The 22,409-nt window shown below is 36.4% G+C and overlaps 2 protein-coding genes across 3 annotated transcripts in view; one reads left to right on the forward strand and one right to left on the reverse strand.

Moving 5' to 3' along the window:
• The first annotated feature begins 11 nt into the window (after positions 1-11).
• On the forward strand, positions 12-17,058 carry LOC106871046 (CCR4-NOT transcription complex subunit 9). 2 transcript variants are annotated; one of them, XM_014917312.3, is made up of 9 exons: positions 12-1,171; positions 4,917-5,047; positions 6,923-7,043; positions 9,629-9,716; positions 10,972-11,078; positions 12,022-12,117; positions 13,655-13,753; positions 15,989-16,080; positions 16,733-17,058. In XM_014917312.3, exons 1-9 carry the CDS (start codon positions 1,148-1,150, stop codon positions 16,899-16,901), a joined length of 927 nt encoding a protein of 308 aa, XP_014772798.1. In that variant the 5' UTR covers positions 12-1,147; the 3' UTR covers positions 16,902-17,058. The 2 variants fall into 2 exon arrangements, with proteins under 2 accessions (XP_014772798.1, XP_014772797.1); XM_014917311.3 differs by lacking the exon at positions 12-1,171 and adding an exon at positions 1,313-1,577.
• A 539-nt stretch (positions 17,059-17,597) lies between these two features.
• The window catches only part of LOC106871044 (cytochrome c), a 26,598-nt gene continuing 21,786 nt past the window's right edge, over positions 17,598-22,409 (reverse strand). The window contains exon 6 of the mRNA XM_052970711.2: positions 17,598-17,717. The gene's annotated coding sequence lies outside the window, so the exon portion shown is untranslated. The remainder of the gene's footprint in view (positions 17,718-22,409) is intronic.

The following is a 22,409-nucleotide window of genomic DNA, read 5'->3' on the forward strand; positions in this document are numbered from 1 at the left end:
TCCTTTTGAATAATTCTTCGTCATTTATTGTGAAATAAAGATGTTATTCTCCTGATCTTTCATAAAATACTTGCGAAATAATTCTTCAAAAACTATTCATTCTTACGTTTCTTGAGATTATGAACCAAGGAAATGTTCCCCTTAACTAAAACAAAAAAAAGTTATTTAAAGAATGGTCGAAAACATGTTCATTTTAAATAAAATAACTAATTTTCTTTAAATTATAGAAAATAATTTCTGATATTTTCGGTACGAACGAAATAGCAGTCCTACATAAGTTGAATTTTCTCCGTTTAGCCGGGATTTTAAACTTTTTTTTTACCTCTCGCACTTCAAAATATTGGGGAGAAAGATTTTCCTTGGGAAAATATTTAATCTACAATTCTTTGAATGTTGTCCCCGCCCCGCGCGGTGAAATCCAACTTACGTAGGGCAGCTATTACGAAAGACTGCTGAAAGCACAAAGTGATTCTCACGGCACATACTTTTTACCCTTTTCTTATCGACGCAGTCCGAAACAAGATTCTTCTGACTAATTTTGAGGAATTATTTTTGAGTATAGATAAATATGATATATTTGATTAGGGAAGTCATACCTAAAATCCAGATTATAGGTCTGGAATCCTATACACATATTTTGGTGTTTTTAACTGCTCGTTATTTGGATATGAGAATAGCTTAGTTATTTAAGTTATATAATCACTCGATTAATAAAAAGGTCTAGTAAATATCTTAACTGTGTTACTTTAAAAGAGACTAAAATATCTTTTTACAACATAAAATTGACCTTTAACTTAATTTTATTCAACTTTCTACATAATAAATATTGAATATCGCTGAAGAAATTTACAAAATAAAATATTTGTAAACATTGACATAAAATATAATAATTAAAACAACATAGAAGTGTATTTTGTATATGTTCATTTGGTAAAATACAATATGTAATTTTTAATATTTTATGATTCCCCAAGCAAAATGAGTGAGCGAACGACGTAATAGAGGTTAAATCAAATAGAAACGAGAATTTTCACTGCGGACTTGCTATTCCTTCCTACTCCTGTCACGCTACTTTAATAGAATGTAATGGAAGTATTAACTGCGGACTTAGGACTTCCGCTAAATCTTGTTTTGCCCTTTTTATAGAATGCATACACTTAGTGCACAGCAGGTAAATATGTCCTTTTTGTTTATTTAAAATAACACAAAACTAACTGCTTTATTTAATTTCTATAAATTATAATCCATAATTTAACAGCATAAAAATAACAGATCCAAAGTAGAAATGCGTGAACCAATAAATGTTGCTCATAAAATGAATAAATTATAGTGAAAGGAAAGTATTTAAAATCGAAACTGTTAGAAAGTTCTCATTTCGTTTTGACGCAGTCAGATCGTAGCTTCCCACTTTGTGTGACACTGTCTTCTTGGCTCAGTCAGAAATAACTTGCTCAGATTTTTTCTTCTTCTTGTTTGTTACCGCAAAATTTCCTGTTTTATTCTGTTTTTCAACAATTCTTATGGACATGCGTTTCTTACCTCCTCGGCCCTATTTAACTGATAATGTATATTCACAGGTAATAAATATGTTTATATATTCTGCTCCACTAACAACGATTCTAAATAACCGACTGAATTGAAATTGGTAACTTTACATAAATTCTTGCATCTTAAAATTTCTTTAACTCTTGACATATAAATAGGTTTCGGCTATTTTTCTCTTTTTCCATCACGTACCCTGACAGTATATTCAGAAATACTGTGGCCACACCCAATCCTTCTTTAAGGGTCATAGTTCTATACTAAAGACTGGTATTTTTATAATTTGTTAATAAAAGATCAAGACAATATAAATTTATATCTTATTTTTATCAACAAACGAACAGGATTATTTTCATGTAAATAATCATGTTTATTATTTCATTTGAGATTCTAATGAAAAAAAGTAAACTAACTAAATTCTAGTCCAAACGATGTTTGATGCTCATGTCAAAACGAGTTACAATGTTATTTATTCCAGAAAATTCGTCAACATGACATCCTTTAAAAACTCGATTTGTTGCTTTATATATACTTGTGGATATTCAATATTAAAATAAAAACATTAAGTTCACCTTTATTTATTTGCACAATTCCATCTCATCTTTTCAAATTCAATTTATTATTTTTAACAATTTTCCAAATTGGGAAGTCTTCGCAATTTTCTATTAGTTAAAACGAAGTTGTCTGCACTTTATTGTATTCTCAATTTCCTAAGAATGGTTCTAGTACGCGGTTATGTGTGTATGCTTTACACACACACACACACACACACACACACACACTGGGTTCGATAAATACCACACAAGTGAAATATGCCGAAGTTCTCTGCAGTAGACTAATCTTTGTAACTAGTTGAAGATCTTCATTGTCCATTGAAAATTGGTAGTCACAGTACTAGGGCATCATTCTGCATCCTATGATATGATGTTTGGTGTCTTACAAGGATTTGTTGTTTGTCCCCTGTTTTTTGTTGCATATATTAACGAAATAGATACCCGCTTCAATCATGTTTACTTAGTTTAACTACAAAGACGACATACCCACTCATAGCTCCCCCGTGCCTGCCATGTACATGTGCGGATGAGTGCAAGAGTCTGTGGACGAGCGATGTCGAGAAGAGTGTGTGTGTGTATATATATATATATATATATATATATATATATATATATATATGTAGGTATGTATGAGTGCTAGCTGGTGCTGACTTCTGCCATTTAGTTGTAAATTGTGAATAGTCACCTTAATTTATATATATATATATATATATATATATATTTCGAACGTGGCCGTTGCCAGTACCTCCTGACTGGCCTTCGTGCCGGTGGCACGTAAAAGCACTCACTACACTCTGGGAGTGGTTGGCGTTAGGAAGGGCATCCAGCTGTAGAAACTCTGCCAAATCAGATTGGAGCCTGGTGTAGCCATCTGGTTCACCAGTCCTCAGTCAAATCGTCCAACCCATGCTAGCATGGGAAGCAGACGTTAAACGACGATGATGATGATGAGTGCTAGCTGGTGCTGACTTCTGCCATTTAGTTGTAAATTGTGAATAGTCACCTTAATAATTTATATATATATATATATATATATATATATATATATATATATATATATATATATATATGGGGATGTATATGAGTGTACTTGCATATAGGTATTGGTATGTATGACTGTCATCATTTATCATCTGTTTTCCATGCTGGCTTGGGTTGGATGGTTTGACAAGATCCAGCCAACAGCAGACCTGCACTGAGTTCTAGTGTCAGCTTTTGTATCGTTTCTAATGCCAACCACTTTACAAGTTGTACTGGGTGCTTTCTCTTTTTTGTTTTGTGCCACCGTCTCTATTGAGGTTGCCAAGTAACATGCACAAATAGGGAGAAAGGTAAAGGGGGAAAAAACTTCCACGACGAAATGGGCGTGGTGGCTTTGTAAGTATTGAAAGGCTCTAATATGACTGAGAGACAAGCATAGGTATCTTGCTAAAGAGGAGATATGTAACTACCACACATTCAGAAGTGGGTGGGAATAGTTGACAAGGAGATAAAAGAATTTAGTTTTGGAGTGCCAGAGTAAACTTTCAAAGTACAGGAAGGTGAACATAGAAGAGAATATAGACAGTGGGTCGTGAGAAGGGTGAACAGATATTTTTATTAGTGTCAGTGGGAAGTAAAAGATAGAATTTGTGGTAGAAAAGATACAGTTGGTTAGAAATGTCAGAATGGAGTGGGGTTAAGGTGAGAGATAGTGGTGCCTCAAGAAGGTAGATCAGAAGGATGATGAGTAAAGTGTAAGAGCAGTGGGGAGGGGGATATGGAGGAGTACTTAAAGGTGGCTATAGTGGACGGGGCATAATGGTATGTATGAGAGGGTGCAGAAACTGAAAGTAGATATGGCAGAGGAGAGAAAATTGAAGGCACAGAAGGAGGTAACTGGTAGTGCAGAGAAAATGGGGAGGAGTAACATGTGACTTGCCCAAGCACCTTAGAAGAGTGATGGAGGGCTGGATGTTAGAGGAATGAGATGTGAAGAATGCTTGACAAGACAATGGGTTACAAACAAGCAAAATGCTTTTATGAATGTATATGTAGATAATGGTATATGATGAATGCATATATAGATATTGATATGTATGAGTGTGTGTACAAAGATGTGGGTATATATGAATCCACAAGTGTCTTATTTCTGATTATAATTCATAATCATTTTTTTTTTTACATAAGAAATGTCTGCACCCTTTCTAGGGTCAATTCTCATTATATCATATGGCCATTGAAATATGAGGCCAGTGACATTTTCTAACTAGAAAAATCAATGTGCACAATGTAGATCTTCACTTGTGTTTATATCCACACCACAATCATGACGAAATCATATACAGTGGAGAAAGCCAAGATTTGACAGAAAAGTAACTGTGTTTTGTGTGTTTACTGCTAGTTATTTTCTCATCCTTTAACATTCAACATGTCATCATTATTTAATGGTCATTTCCCATGCTGGCATAAGTTGGATGGCCTTACAGGATCCGAGAAGTCCAAAGACTGCTTTGTGCTCCATTGTCTAGTTAGACATGGTTTTTACAGCTGAATGGCCTTTCTAAGGCGAAACACATTACTGCATGTCCTGGCTGCTTTTTTCATGTCGCCAGCACTAGTGAGGTCACCATGCAGCTTGCAAAGCTCTGAACCCCAAGAGAGGTAGCTTTATGCTAGATGATGGGATTAAAATATGAAAGAAATGAGCAGAAGAGAACAGGTTTCTTACAGAATTGGGGCAAGGTGGTGAGGGGAAAAATAGGAGTAGAACTGATAATTCTATACTTCTCAGTATATTTCACATATTTGTGTTTAATTTTTTTAACATTACTTTTCTAGCCACGCATGATGAATCCACAACAAGGTACTACTTGTTCTAGCATGATTACCGTTGATAGGGATAAAATTTATCAGTGGATTATTGAACTCACTAATCCAGACACACGAGAAAACGCCCTTCTTGAATTAAGGTAGGTTTCTTTATCTTTGTTTTGTAGAATTTCTTAAAGCTAATGCTTCAAATTTTAAATCTTATCTTTACTACGCATGTGTATCAATTGTTTGATAGAGACTATTGCCTCCAAATTTTATTTTCCTAGTTTTACAACTGTAAAGTTATTCCTCTCTTGTTCTCAGAATACAATTCTTGGATGCTATCACCCCAATGTAATCATTATCATCTTATTCTAATGTAGATGTTTTTCTTATTCTAACATTGATTCCAGTTGTCAATGTCTTTGAATAACTTTAAACTCTGGTGATATTGCCCTAGGAAGCAAACATCTTTTTTGGTTACCTGTATTCATGCATATGCTGAAGATGACCAAAATGGTTTAGATTTCTTCTGCTAATATCACTTTAAAGCAGCAATTTTGATTTAAAATAATCATTTCTTGTTACAAAATTCCTTCAGTTTGATTTGGCTTCGAAGATGATAGGAAAACTAAATATCAATGGTTGAAGTAAAATTATTTGACATGGTTTCATGCTATACTACTTAACACTGGTTTTATTTATTTCTGTTAAGATATAGTACAGTCTGGTTAATGTGATACATCTTCACTAAAAAATTTCTTTTAAATTACTAATATCAGAAACATTATACATTAGTTCCAGTGTGGCAGTAAAAATAGCAAGACCATAGCCTGTTGCCATAAGACAATTTATATTAGTCTGTGTTTGTCTTTGAAGAGAAATACTGGAAATAGTTTCTACATGACAAATTAAAATCTATTTAACTTTGCTACATGTGGTTAGAATTTCTACTATGCTAATGTGTGCTTCCCATCACTTTTCACTATTTTAACTCCCCCACTTCACCCTGTTGCATACTCTCCCATAAATTCACCTTCATTCTTCCACTAGGCCTATAGATAAAAGGCTGTATTGGTCCTCCTGAACCCTTTGCCAGTCCTATGTACTGAAGACTACATTAATCCACTCTCACCTCTTCACTAGACTGGTGTGTAGGAGACGACATTGGACCATACTTGTGCCTCTATAATTCCTTTTCTCTTGTGCATCTTTACTCTTCTCAAGTACCAGCCTTTATGCTCCCCCATATCCCCTGGGCCACTTCCCTCACTATCCATCACTTTTTACCTTTGCCCATCTTTGTTGTTCTAAATAACCTTATCACTTATACTACTGCTCCTTCCATTCTTTCACCTAAGCTACCCAGGCTCTTCTGTCATTTCTCTTTCTTCTAACCCCCTTCTTAGTCACTTAACAAATATACATGCTCTAGGTTATTGTTTATTCTCAGCAATTACTCCCCTCATCCACTTCCAGTCTCACTACTGACACCGTACCTTGCCTATTTCCCCTCCCTGGTCTATATGTCTGAGCTCTGAATATGCCCTACATTGCTTGTGTACAAGACACTACTCTTCTTGTAGTGGTGCCAGCTAACAACTAATGTTCCTTCAAACTGGTTAGTGAGTGAGACAATCTCTTTCTGGTGCTTGTAGCACAAACCATACCCAGTATACCCTGTAAAGTGGTTGATAAACTAAGCAGAGAATGCTTAGCTGTCAGAGGTCACTTTATTCAATGTTTCTAGTTGGGGCCATAAAAATGCACTCAGTACACTCTGTAGTGTGGCTGGTGATAGAGAAGGCATCCAACTATAGAAACCAAACCAGATGTCATGTACGAGCATCAGTCTATTGGAAGCAACAGTTCCCAAGAGGAGATGACTCAGACTGTGATGACCTGTTGAATCCCTACCAAGATGGAAAACAAGTAAAAAAAAAATGATGATATATATGGTTTACTATGAGCCTTCTTTCATATTTACTTCCTGTTTATATATTATGTATTCTTTATCATTTTTTTGTTTCTAGCAAAAAAAGGGAGGTTGTCCCAGATCTTGCTCCAATGCTATGGCACTCATTTGGAACTATAGCTGCTCTTCTTCAAGAAATTATCAACATTTATCCTGCAATCAATCCTCCACAATTAACTGTAAGTATAATTAGATATTACGTTATTGAATCCTAACAATACTTCTATTATTAAAGCAATATTTTCATTATTATATTGGTGTCTCGCATAAAGTAAATACTATTGTCAGTAGCACACAAAATTAATGAATAACAACAAACCCAATTTGCCTACCTATGCCACCACTTCTGACACCCACTTTCCTCAGTTATTTCCTGATTGTGTATACCATGCTGAGTGGAGGCGCAATGGCCCAGTGGTTAGGGCAGCGGACTCACGGTTTCAATTCCCAGACCGGGCGTTGTGAGTGTTTATTGAGCGAAAACACCTAAAAGCTCCACGAGGCTCCGGCAGGGGATGGTGGCGAACCCTGTTGTACTCTTTCACCACAACTTTCTCTCACTCTTACTTCCTGTTTCTGTTGTGCCTGTAATTCAAAGGGTCAGCCTTGTCACACTGTGTCACACTGAATATCCCTGAGAACTACGTTAAGGGTACACGTGTCTGTGGAGTGCTCAGCCACTTGCACGTTAATTTCACGAGCAGGCTGTTCCGTTGATCGGATCAACTGGAACCTTCGACGTTGTAAGCGACGGAGTGCCAACAACAACATACCATGCTGAAAATAAAGTCTACTAAATGATCCTATACTAAAGACAACATTCTTGATAAGTGTTTATTGTTTAAAAGTTTGTAAAAAGTGAAAAATATAAATTCATAATCTGCAAGGTGAAAGGTAAGTGTATATTCTGGAAGAAGAGATTTAGTTAAAGGAATTACCTTTTTTTTTTTTTTTTTTTGTAACATTTCGTAATGTGAAATCATGAAATATTGTTGTACTTTAAGAGGGTCAAACTGCCAATAATACACATACACCCACAACTGTATTTCACTTCAGTTTTTATTGTCATCAGTTGATTAGGTAATTAGTTTATTTTTTTATTAACTAATTGTGTTATTCATAATAGAACCATTAGTGAAATACATGTGCATATATATATATATATATATATATATATGACTGTGTGGTAAGAAGTTTGCTTCCCAACCACATAGTTCCAGGTTCAATCTCACTGCATAACACTTTGTGCAAGTGTCTTACTATAGACCCAGGCCAACCAAAGACTTGAGTGGATTTATTTAACAGAAACTGAAAGAAGCCTCTGTGTGCGTCTCCTTGCAAGATTTGGAATGCAGGACAATGCTTACAGGATGGTGACATCTGTTTACAACTATCATACAGAGAGAAACGCTGACAGAGGCTTCTTTCAATTTCTGTCTTTCTTTAATACCAACTCACTAAAGACTGCCTTTGTGTCTCTGACTCAAACCTCCTGTTTTACGGTGTTCTAAATTAAAACCTTCCCTCAAAATCTCATGTTAATTTATCTTCCAAATGCCACCTTAATAATGACTAAGTCATTTTACTAAATTCTTTATTATTTTCAAAATTAATTGAAATAAAAAGCAGTGTATTTCAACAGACAAGCAATAACAACAGGGTTTAGAAAGGTCTTTTTTATTTTTTTTACTTGTAGATTGCTTTACTGAGTTAAGCATAAAAATTATCGAATTCTGTACTGCAGAAATACTATCAAACTTGGCATTTTCTTGAGGATCTCTCTTTCCACATTAACTTGCATCATCATCATCGTTTAACGTCTGCTTTCCATGCTAGCATGGGTTGGACGATTTGACTGAAGACTGGTGAACCAGATAGCTACACCAGGTTCCAATCTGATTTGGCAGAGTTTCTACAGCTGGATGCCCTTCCTAACGCCAACCACTCCGAGAGTGTAGTGGGTGCTTTTACATGCCACCGGCACGAAGGCCAGTCAGGCGGTACTGGCAACGGCCACACATAGTTCTAAATCAACTGCATGTCATTCTCACTTGATGCTTCACTATTTTCCTAATATTCATGTTTTCTGGTTAATTATAAACTCTTGTTGTTGTCATTCATTTGCCTTATAACTTGAAAAAATTCCACATACTTTCTCAAAGAACTGTTTTAGCCCCTCTTCCCTCAAATTAAATTCTTTAACACAAGTACTCCTTTACTTTCTTCCTGTCTCCTCTTGCTTAACTCTTCAGCATTCAGATTCCTCTGCCAAATGTAATGCTTATTTACTCAGACGGTTTTGAATTAATCATGCGTTATCTCATAGCTTCGAGATATCAATGGTTTGATTGCATATTTTTAGAATCTCATTGCAGGGTAGGTGTAAGAGGTTAGATCTGGATAGTTTGAACATAAAACTGGTAGAATATTTGGACCAGATATGACTGGTTTCAATGCAAAAGCATTAATAATTCAAAGAAGTATGGTATCTTAATCTAGAATAGCTCTTCGTTTTATTTTTTTTTATGAAATGGTTCTACCAATATTATACTGTTTAAAAATGGAAGACTAACAAACTATTTTCATTGTATTTTGTGTGCTTCTACCCATACTTCAGTAGCAAACATCTGTAACATTGGCTATGCTTTGTGCTCAAAATTGTCTCTTCAAATTAAGAAATGAAATTAACTGTTGTTTATTGTTGAATGAAATGCATTTTGTTGATTAAGTATGATAACACTTTTTTATTTTTATCCCCTGCAAGGCTCATCAATCCAACAGAGTTTGCAATGCTTTAGCACTTCTACAATGTGTTGCTTCTCACCCAGAAACAAGATCAGCATTTTTACAAGGTAAGTATCACTCATTAATCTTTTACTCTTTTACTTGTTTCAGTCATTTGACTGCGACCATGCTGGAGCACCGCCTTTAGTCGAGTAAATCGACCCCAGGACTTATTCTTTGGATGCCTAGTACTTATTCTATCAATCTCTTTTGCCAAACCACTAAGTTACGGGGACATAAACACACCAGCATTGGTTATCAAGTGATGTTGGGGGGACAAACAGACATACAAACACATACATACATATATACGACGGGCTTCTTCCAGTTTCCATCTACCAAATCCACTCACAAGGCTTTGGTCGGCCCGAGGCTATAGTAGAAGACACTTGCCCAAGGTGCCACGCAGTGGGAATGTACCGGAACCATGTGGTTGGTAAGCAAGCTACTTACCACACAGCCACTCCTGCGCCTATTCACTTCTATAATACTCTTGCCACTGACTATTTTATGACTATCCATCACTCACTTGCTCTTTTCCTCTCCCAATACTTTCTCTTCCTGAAGTCCTCTTACACTCTATCCCGTTCATTTCTCTCTCTCTCTCTCTCTTTAACACACTGACACTCCAGTTATCCTGCCTTCCTCTCTTTTCTACCCACTCTTAGTCACATTGCCCCCTACAAACACAGACAGTACTGAGCACTGAGAACCCCTTTTTTGTTTTGGAGGATAAAAAGCACTAGTGCTGGAGCCACAATAAAATGCTTCCAGTACACTGTAAAGTCGTTGGTGAACAAGCAGAGATGATGTAGAGTTGAGAAGACTCTTAATTTATATTATTGAAGATATGACAACCTTTCTAGTGCTGGTGCCATGTTAAGCTGCACCCATACACTTAGTAAAGTGGTTGGTGCTAAGAATAGTATCCAGCTTACAAACCATACCAAACTTGAAAAAAAGTCTTGTAACACATGATCTCTCAACATGTCTAGGAACAAAAAAAAATAACTTCAAATACGAACTGGTTTGGGCCATGCCAACTCGTCCAACCGATACCAACATGGAAAGTAGATGTAAAACAACAATGACATAATTTCAGTCCCAACCTGGTTTGAATGCATACATAGATTCAAGCATGTTAGTATCAAGGTATTTGGAAACTTAATACCTTCTTCATATTCATTATTCTGTCAGGAAGTTGTGTGGCTTTTAATTTCTAGACTAAGACTCGATATATGCCTCTACTTTGTTCTGAATAGATGACATTTTTGTTTCAGAAGACAACTTTTATTATAATTTTTTTTGTTTCATTTTTCACAGCTCACATCCCACTGTTTCTTTATCCATTTCTTCACACTGTCAGTAAAACACGTCCATTTGAGTATCTCCGTTTAACAAGTCTTGGTGTTATAGGGGCCCTTGTTAAGGTAATTTTTTTTTCTCTTCCTAATTTAAAATTGTTCTGATTTCAAACACTAAAATGATATTTTGTTATGGAGAGCCAAGTCATGTTCTTAGTTAGGATATCTCGTTTCTAATTGACATTGACATCTGTATTCTTTTTTGACTATAATATCTGAAGTGTCACACTTAAAAGATATTTTCTGAAATAAATTTTATAATACATTCACTTTCGTTTTTAACTTTTAGAATGTCAACAGAAACTCGTAGGGAGTTGAAATTAACTGGAAGTTGTGAACGCTATGTAATTTATGAATGTTACAGGCACTCAGTCCAAGTCCTCTCATGAGTATAACTTGGAAAGAGAGATGGGCATTGCCAAGCTGATTTGCTCTAGATATATTTTATAGTCTTCATTTGGTAACCCATGACACCAGTGAGTTATAGGACACACATAATCTTCTAGCTTGGTGTTAGTCCCTGTTGCAGCCTAAAAGACTACTTCAAAGACTATCCAACTAACCCTAACACATTGGCCAAGAATTTTTGTGGATAATATAAATGTGTATCCTAGCATGAAAAATATTAATCTATTTAATCTCAACATACATGATATAACTTCTATCTATTAAGTCACAGATGGGAAAAGTTGATATTTTTCAGAAACAAAAATTCTTTGGAAATACACTTAATGATGTGTAGCCTCAGTGGCTCTCTTAGAATATCAGTGTATGGGGAGATAGGTATTCATGCTGACTCTCCTGTGTTAAAAAAAAAATGAGTTAGACCTTTGCTACAAGACTACAAAGAGGTAATAGTGATTCTTGCTGTAACTTCAAATACTTCTACCAGAACCAACAATTAACTTTATCACTCTAGAATACTTCCTTTGATCCATAGTTATGCCTATGTATAAATGACTTCACCTGTAATTATAAATTGGGAAATTGTTTGTTTTGTTATTTCTAGCCTGATGAACAAGAAGTAATTACATTTCTTCTTACGACTGAAATAATCCCTCTCTGCTTGCGAATAATGGAGTCAGGAAGTGAATTATCTAAGACTGTGAGTAATTTTTTATTTTCATCAATAAAGCCATCTCCTCCTCTACTACAACTCCACTCAATTGAAGGGAGCTTCTTTTTTTATCTTGTATGTTACTTGGTGACCTTAATAGTATCACTGTCAAAAAAAAAATGCATTCAGTAACTCTATACTAAGATTGGTATTAGGAAGAGCATCCAGCTGTAGAAACCATGCCAAAGCAAACATTGGAACTCAACACAATGATGTAGATCATTGGATTCCATCAAACTGCCCAACTCATGCCAGCATAGAAAACTATTAAATGATGATGATGATGGCAGTGCCCTGCAAAAGGGCATATTTTCTTAAGGTTGAGCTACCGACATTATGGTTCTCTTGACTTTCTAACAGATTTTCTGGTTAAACTTGAAAGAGAGAAAAATACTTACTTTACTGGGAAAAAATAAGATTCAGCAATTATTTACTTATTTATTCTTAGCACATCTAAGCAGGTTTGGACACAAAATATGCTGGCTGCTGTAGTGTACATGATAGGGGAATAACTTCTCTTTTTTACTAGTGTGTTCCACATACTCAGCTCATTAGCATATGGCATTTTTGGGCACTGGTGTTTCGACATGTTGCATCTCATCAGCCAAAAGCAGTGAGAACTCTGAGCCCAGACAAATTGTTTGCTGTTAGATGCTTGTATTTGCTAACTAATAAAAAAAAATCGTTGTTTGTGCTGTGTACAAGAACATTTATTCTGTAGTTCTCTGCCCTTAATACAAATGAACACTTCACTCAACTTCTATTGGACTAAACCAGAGTTAACTAACACAGCAAGTCTTTGTTAAAATACAATGCTATTTTAGTATTTCTAACAGCAACTATTAGATTTATAGTTGCTCATTTGGTCATTTTTATACTTAGTTAAAGAATTAACATTCTAATTATCCTAAGAAACATCATCAGGTAGATAACTGGTATAAACAAGCATTCTCTGTTATAAGTTTTTTTTTTCTAGTTTGTCTCTTGTCTTATTTATTAGTGTTCCTTTCTCACAGGAACCAATATTTTTATCTTTGTTTTCATAAAATTAGCATATAAATTAATTTGATGATGATGATGATGATGAATTCCAAAATCAAATTATTTCATCAAAGTAATTCTCTTTAACATTAATTAGTGATAAATTTTAATATTTTTGTTGCTCCAGGATTATCTTTTTACATTACACTAACAAATTATATCTCACATGAAAATTATCTGAGAAACAATTAACTGTGTATGTATATATATCATCCATTTGTTGTTTACACCACCTGTCTTCGTCTGTTGTTTTTTCGTCAATTGTCCCATATATATATATATATATATATATATATATATATATATATAATTATGTTGATCTTTTTAATAAAACCATAACTTACAATGTGCTGTCATTAATTTTCTATAAAAACTTCTATTTTCTTTATTACCAATGTATCATTTAAAATTAGAATCCACAGGTTTAAGATTATCAAATGGTACTGAAATTGCATATTTTCTCCCTCTCTTTTTCTCTTTACAGGTTGCTACTTTCATACTACAAAAAATTCTTCTAGATGAAACGGGTTTGTCTTATATTTGTCAAACATACGAAAGGTTCTCACATGTTGCCATGATCTTGGTAAGATTCATTTTTTTCTTTAGTGTGTTGGCATTTACAGCTTCATGAAAGCTCTTGACCATTCTTTTAACTCTGCAGTGAATTGTATAGATAGTATAATATGTTTGATGTGACTGTGTGTATGTTATCACAAGAGTTCATACAGAGATTATTAATGGCATGCTAGACAGTCTAGAAACTTCCAAAAGAAACTCCAAGCTTCTTGAATAATTAAGAATTAGGTTTTGTGACCTCGATGCTTCAAGAAACTTAGAAAAGGGAGTTTACTCTATGATCTTTCTTGCAAGGGAGATCATTCAACTATCTATCTACTGCTACAACTATTTAGCATTCTGATTACTCTATCAAATGTAATGCTTATATTCACATTGTTTTGAATTAATCATGCATTATCTCGTAACATCAAAATTTCAGTGATGTGATTACTTATTTTTAGAATAACATTTAAGTGTAGGTGTGAAAGGCCAGATCTGGCTAGTTAGAACATAAAACAGATAGAATATTTGGGCCAGATATGGCCAGTTTAAATGCTAAACATTAAAAGAAGAAAAATTTTGCACCTAAAGTCTTACTGGCTTATAGTTTATGTATAAATGTCCCGTTCTTGTCTACTTTAGATAAATGTTATATTCATATATTACATATTTGATCTAGCAAAGGTCTTAGTCCACTTCAGTATATCACTGAAATTTTACATTCAAATTCTAGTTAACTATTATGTTGAAAATGCATTTCTGTTGTTGATAGGTACTCTCACAGTTGTGTGATTAGGGAGTTCACTTTGTAGTCAGATGGTTTTGGGTTCAATCCCATTGCATGAAATCTTTGGATAGTGTCTTTTACTATAGCCCCAGGCCTGCTAAAACTTTGTGAGTAGATTTTGAAGACAGAAACTGAAAGAATCCATTGTGTGTGTGTGTGTCCATAATCTCTTTGTCTTGATATTGCACACTCTTTGTAGATGAGCTTCACTGTTAAGTGATGTCACTCATTTGAAATCTACTGTGGAATTGTCCAGCCACTATACTGTTCATTTTCTAAAGCACTTAGGAAAATTTTATCTTACTTGAAAACAGGTGAAGTTTGGTGATAGAAAGGCCATCCAGCCACAAATTCTACCTCAAAGAATTTCGTCTGACTCATGCAAGCTTGAAAAAGTGGAGGTTAAAATGATGATAATATCAAATTTAAAGAAAAAACGTTAGGTGTTCTCACACAATTAAAAATAGTCAGTAGTTTATTGGCTGTATTTTAGACATGAAGCTGTATTTTCCCTTTTATTAGACAGACTGATAGACAACCATTAATTTAGAGTGAAATGAATCTGATAAAAAAGTAGATTTAGTTGACATAGAGTAAAAATAGAAAGGTAAATAAGAATAGAAAATCTAACCTTAGAAGTGTTAAGGCCACATCCCCTGGCAAAGAAGATTGTCCTGCAAGAGTCCTGTGTCAGTGCCATGTAAAAAGCACTTGTGCTGGCATCAAGTAAAAGCACTTGTGTTGGTGTTACGTTACAAGCACCCAGTACACACTATAAATTGGTTAGCATTAGGAAGGGCATTCAGCTGTAGAAACCAAGCCAAATCAAACTGGAACCTGGTGCAGTTCTCTGACTTGCCAGCTCTGGTTAAACTGTCCAACCCATGCCAGCATTGAAGGCAGACGTTAAAGGATGACGATGATGACGATACTTTCATTTACATTTTCATATATATATCATCATTTATCATCTCTTTTTCATGCTGTCATGGGCTGAAAGATTTGACAAGCTCCAGTGAGCCATAGAACTTCATCAAGCTGTCTGCTGTAGCATGGTTTCTATGTCTGGATGCCCTTCCTAAAAACAACCATTTTACAGAGTATATTGAGTTTTCTTGTGACACTAGCACAAGTAACTTGCAAAACAAGACCCCTTGATAGAGTAAGGTATCATATTGTGAGGGGTTGCTTTTTACCAAATTTTGAGAGGCTAAAGTGTGATACAGGGTTAGGAATATGTATCTTGCTGTAGTGGTGGTGATGAGGTATCAGGATGTATCCTCAAGGCACAAGAAGATGGATATAAATGGGAATAGGAAAATTGGATCTGGGATGAGTATATTTGCAAGATTGAAAGGAGAATGACATGGTTAGAGGTGAGTGACCATCTCTCTCTTTATGTGTGTGTGTGTGTATTTATGTATATCTATATGTATCTATCAGATATTTTAGTGTGAAATAAATTATTTTCAGGGTAAGATGGTCCTTCATTTATCAAAAGATCCTTCTGCAAGGCTGCTCAAGCATGTTGTTCGCTGTTATCTACGACTTTCTGACAATCCACGGTGAGGTTTCACTTTAAAATACTGATTTTTTTTTTTTTTTTTTTTTTTTCCTACTAATTTCCAAACTTTTCTGCAATGGTACTTTATCAAAATAATTTACCTCAAGCTATGGCAGAACATGAAGCATGAAATTTTAAATTAATAACCTTCTGCAATTCACACTTAACATATATACAAAGTTGTCGTGAATAACTTTACTTTGAGATTGATGCTGGGGCAGGTAGTTAGAAATAGACAAAATTAGATATGGGAAATGCAAGCTCATATTTAACTCTCTATGTAATTGTAAGGCAATGATATAGCAATTCTCTATTTGTCTTAGATCAAAACTTGAAGATTATTTATTACAGAATACATTTATTTCATTGTTGATTGGTTTCACTCCTGAGTAGCAAATTTTTCATTTGCATATGAACCAAATTAATTTTAGCTATTGCCATTTTAATATTTAGATATCTACTGTTGAATACATTTATTTCATTGTGAACAGGTTTCACTCCAGAATAGGAAATATTTCATCTGCATAAGAACCAAGTTGTTTAGCTGTAGATGTGAAGAACTGTAAATACCCCCCAAAAATGATTATTTGTATTGTGTTTATGTTTAAAATCAATTAAAATAATTTTTCTTTTTTTTTTTATATATACTGTAGAGCCAGAGAAGCCCTTAGACAGTGTCTTCCAGATCAACTTAAAGACTCCACATTTGCAAACATCCTCAGTACTGATGCACATACCAAGCGCTGGTTAATGAATCTCCAGTCTAACCTCGAAACTGCCAGCGTCCCAGACCCACGTGGGATGCCTTTGCATACCCAATGACTATTACCGAACAGTGACATTATTTCCACACCTAGTCAACATGAGAATTTCAGCTGAATTGACTCTTAAAGCCCTATTATTCATTTATCATCACCGTTTCATTAATGCCATTAGTGCATACATCAATAAAGACTTGTATGCATGCTTTCTCAAAATCCTTTGGCTTTGATCTCAATTTATCATGCCAATTACATGAATATTACTCCTAATCCATGGTGTTACTGAGCATTGCCAACGTTTATTTCAGTTAAGATGTTATATTCCCTTAATTACTGTTATCATCAAACATTGTGTGTGTGTGTGTATATATATATATATATATATATAGACAGTATTAATAAATTTATTTATTTCATCAAATTTGTCTAATTAGTAGGTGAATTGATAGATGGAGTATCGTGTAATGCTTTCTGAATGAGAAAATCTGAATTTTGACTTGTATAGTTTAATCCTGAAGTATTTACACATTTCTATGCAATTTATGTTGCTAGAATTATGAGGTCACTGCACTCTTATTTATGTAATGATAATGAAATTATTGTGTATAATGCTCAGGTGCACTACAACTCCTCAAAGCTGCATGTACAGTACATAGAATTATCTACAGAAGTCAGGAAAGTGAACAGTGTATGAGTCATGATATACATGTGTGCATGCGTATGGAGTGGAGGATATCTGGTATAGTGTTGGCGAATTTCAGGAAGCATAGAGGTTTTAAAGGATGCAATGTCTTGGCAACTAACAACTGATGCAGCTAGTTTGTTCCATGCTTCAACAACTCTGAGTGTGAGAAAATGTTTCCGAAAGTCATGGGAGCTGAAAAATTGAAATGAAACAATGAAATAGCCAAGTTGTTTTTTAAATGATATATGGGGGAAAAAATACTTAATAAATTCAACCTCAACAAGAGTGATGTTTAGGTGAAACCATGTAAACTAAGTAGTGTAAGTCAAAGGACAACTCTGTATGTTTGTATGTACATGTGTATGTGTATGTACGGGTAAAGCTGAATGGCTAAAAAGTTCACTTCATAACTGTAAGATCCCAGGTTCAGTTTCACTGACTTTATACATGGCTTCTTCATTACTCATGGTTCTCTCTGTTAAATTGATTTATATTTCTTTAATCATTCCTCTCTATCTACAGTTGTTTTTTTTTCTTGCGGTGGGGAGAGTCTAGAAATAAAAATCATCATCATCATCATCATCATCGTTTAACGGTCCACTTTCCATGGGCTGAATGGTTTAACTTAGGACTGGCAAGCCGGTAGGCTACACCAGGCTCCAATCTGATCTGACAAGGTTTCTACAGCTGGATGCCTTTCCTAATGCCAACCACTCCGAAAGTGTAGTGGGTTCTTTTTATGTGCCACCAGCATGGGAGCCAGTCAGGCGGCACTGGCATCGACTACATTAGGATGGTGCTTTTTACCTGCTACCAGCACAAGAGCCAGTTGGAAGGACACTGGCATCAATCATGTTCACATGGTGCTTTTTACATGTCACAGGCACAGAGAGCCAGTTAAGTGGCACTGGAATCGACCCATGCTTGAATGGTGCTTATTGCGTGCCACCAGTATGGGTGCCAGCCAGGCAGCACTGGCATCGGCCACAACTACGATTTCCATTTTGATTTCAACTTTACTTGACTCAATAGTTCTTCTTAAGCACAGCGTATTGCCTGGCAATTCAAGGGTACTCTTTAATGGGCTGGTTATGCAACACTGGTATCAGCCACGGTTGTGATCTCACTTTACTTGCCGGGTCATTGACCACAATTTGATTTCACTTCACTCAGCAGGTCTTCTCAAGCACAGCAACGATTCAAGAGTACTTTTAAATGGGCTGGTTATGTGACACTGGTATCGGCCATGGCTGTGATCTCACTTTGCTTGCCAGGTCTTCTCATTCACAACATATCTCCAAAGGTCTCAGCTTCTTGTCATTGCCTCTGTGAAGCCCAACATTCGAAGGTTGTGCTTCACCACCTCATCCCATGTTATCCTAGGTCTCTCTTTTCCACAGGTTCCTTCCACTGTTAGGATGTGACATTTATTCACACAGCTCTCCTCATCCATACGCAGCACATAACCATACTAGTGCAGTTATGTCTCTTGCACACCACATCTGATGCTTCTTATGCCCAACATTTCTCTCAGGATGCTTACACTCTGTCGTGTATCCACACTGACATTACACATCCAGCAGATCATACTAGCTTCATTTCTTTCAAGCCTACATATGTCCTCAACAGTCATGGCCCATGTTTCACTGCCATGTAGCATAGCTGTTCACACACATGCATCATGCAGTCTACCTTTCACTCTGAGTGAGAGGCCCTTTGTTACCAGCAGAGGTAGGAGTTCCCTGATTTACAATATGGGTGACTAGACCATAGCCCACACCACCAGATATTTTAAGCATCTCGGTGGTGATTCCTGATTGGCCGGGAGCTTTCCCCATCTTCATATCCTCAATTGTTTTATCTGCCAGGGTACAGTCAATTCGGGTAGCTGGTCCCTCAATTGGATCAACATTTGGCAGGCTCTCCTACTATACGTTCTCCACATTCAGCAGTCTTTCATAATGGCATCTCCAAGCCTCTTTCTTTTCAGAATCATTAAAAACAAGTGCACCATCATCCATGAGGACACATTTCTCCCCTATGACATCACAAGGTTTTCTTACATACTGTCTAGCAATCCAAAATACTTAAGTTCATTGGTCCTCACATCACTGCTTCTCCTTTGGCTATATATACCTGTCTCCTAGCCTCCCTTCTGGCTATCTGATACAGTTCCCTGCTACCCTGACTCTTCCAGGTTTTCCAGGCTTGTTTCTTTGCCCTAATGGCCCTGTCTACAGTATTATTCCACCACCATGTTACCCTAGGTCTGGAAGGGACTTTGCACCAGCCACAGATTTGGTCTGTGGTGCTCAGTAAGTTGTCATACAGGAATTTCCAGTTGTCTATGTCACAAGTCTGTAGCTCCTCCTCCCTATCATCAGATTTCTCAATGAGGATGTCCCTAAATCTTTGATCATGTGCAGGGTTCTTAAGCATCCAAATTCTTTTCCAGATTGGTCTGCTTCTTGACATCCTTCTGGCCTCGAGTCTAAAGTTGCTAATAACCAGTCTATTTGGAGGTGGGGTACATTATTCACCAGGGAAGATCTTGTATCTAAGAGCAACCATGCATCCTGCTGTCTGGTGAGAATGAAATCAATCTGGCTAGCAGAGTCACCTGATTGATAGGTTTCAGGTGGCTGGCTGACTTCCTGAAGTTGGTGCTGTAGATTAATAAGTTGCTTGCTCCACAGAACTCCAGTAGCCTAGTTCTCTCTTCATTTTGGGTCCCATGAACACTATGGAAGATGCCAGATTGCCATCTGACATGCCCATTAAAATCTGCAGTCACAAAGATGAGATCATTGTCACTCATCTTTGAGGTAGCCTGGAAAAGGATGTCATAAAATTCTGTTCATTTGGTAGACCCACTTGTGGGGCGTAGGCAGAGATAATTGTAGCTTTGCTATTCTGCAAGACTAGCCTGAGCTTAAGCACTCTCTCGCACACCCTGACTACCTCTATGACCTTATCCACCCATTTCTCCACAAGGAGTTCTAGTGGAGCACCATCTGAGAGTGATCATTGCCAGGGCCGCTGACTGGCCCCCGTGCCAGTGGCACATAAAAAGCACCATTCAAGTGTGATCGTTACCAGCATCGCCTTACTGGTACGTGAAAAACAGCATTTGAGCGAGAGCGTTGCCAGTGCTGCTGAACTGACTCCTGTGCAGGTGGCACGTAAAAACACCATTTGAGCTTAGCCGTTGCAGTACCACCTGACTGGCCCTCGTGCCAATGGCACATAAAAGCACCCACTACACTCACGGAGTGGTTGGCGTTAGGAAGGTCATCCAGCTGTAGAAACTCTGCCAGATCAGATTGGAGCCTGGTGCAGCCATCTGGCTCATCAGTCCCCAGTCAAACCGTCAAACCCATGCCAGCATGGAAAGCGGACGTTAAACGATGATGATGATGAGTAACCTACACCACCTACCCCATCACTGTTTCCTTCCCAGAAGATTTTATACCTATGTGCCTTGTCTGTGAGGACCCTGGCTGAAGCTCCTCTCCACCTTACCTCTTGTATACAGCATACATCAACACATCTCCATTTAAGCATGTCTACAATCTCACTAGACCTACCTTTCAGTGTGCCTACATTAACAGTGCCAACTCTAAAAACTGGAAAAGGGATTTGGGAGGAATGTTTGGTGTAATTTATGTTTGATGTCTGGAAGTTCAAATATTTCGGAGTTAGTTTCAGGAATCCAATCTCTGTGTTTGCATTTCCTGAAAACCAAAGTATTGGAAGTAGTAATATAAACTTTTTTTGTTTAAAATCTAACAATAAGCCATTTGATGAAGAATTTGCTCGAGATTTTCCTAAAGCAACAGATATTGTTGCGTCTTGGAGTTTATCAACATTCAACTGTTTCAGAACATTTGTGTTATTTGTTGTAAACTTTCACAACCACCTTCAGCCTAGCCAAACTGGATAGCGGTTGCTCAACACATAGTACCATGCAAAACTTTAATGGTAAATAGATCATGAATATCATTTTTGTATATTATGACAGTCAATAGGATGACACTGTTTCAAGCAAAGGCAGACCCAGTTTTTGCTGAAACGTATATTGCCTATTACATCACCAAGCTTCAAACAGCAGCACCAGGTACAGGCAACTGCTCTATCAAACCATCTCAAACTGGACCACATATTGCAGTTATGACTTTCTCTGCTATTAAAATCATTAGATAGAATGAATTTTGTTAACAGTAGGTATAGAAGGAATGGTACTTCTAAAATTCTCTGAGAAAAAAGATAGAGCGCCTTCCATTGATTTACAAGACAACAGCAAATGGAGTTTAATGATGCAGTTACTTACATTGATGGCAACTCATCTAGCCCATCAGCTAGGTTCTTCCTGATTGCAAAGCTAATGCTGGCCTCTTATTTCTCATGTGTTGCTATGCCAACCCAAAAGAAACCAAGCATAACACATTTCAGGAATGTAGTAATAACTCTTGCACATATCAATATTTTGACTCTCACTTTTATGTTGCTCTAACAAGATGAATATTTTCACAGATTTAGTACAATCCAGATGTGTATTTGCCACTATCATTCTAAAGCAGTTATCATCACTTTACATCCATTTTCCCATGCTGATATGGGTAGATAATCACAGCCAAAGCCATGAGTTGGAAGACCACATTTTACTTATATATTCCATTTTGGGCTTAGTTTCTGTCTTTGGATGCCCTTCTTAACACAAACCATTTTACAGAATGTAACAGGTACATTTTATCATGACCCCTATACTAAGGGGTTGTCATGTCCTTAGTAAAAGTACAGGATCCTCTCCATCTTACATCTACTGTCTATTTGCCAATCACATTACATAGTGTATTGTAAACACTTTATCATGGCACAAACATA

The sequence above is a fragment of the Octopus bimaculoides genome, chromosome 9, assembly GCF_046866305.1.
Source record: "Octopus bimaculoides isolate indiv1 chromosome 9, ASM4686630v1, whole genome shotgun sequence".
NCBI lineage: Eukaryota > Metazoa > Mollusca > Cephalopoda > Octopoda > Octopodidae > Octopus > Octopus bimaculoides.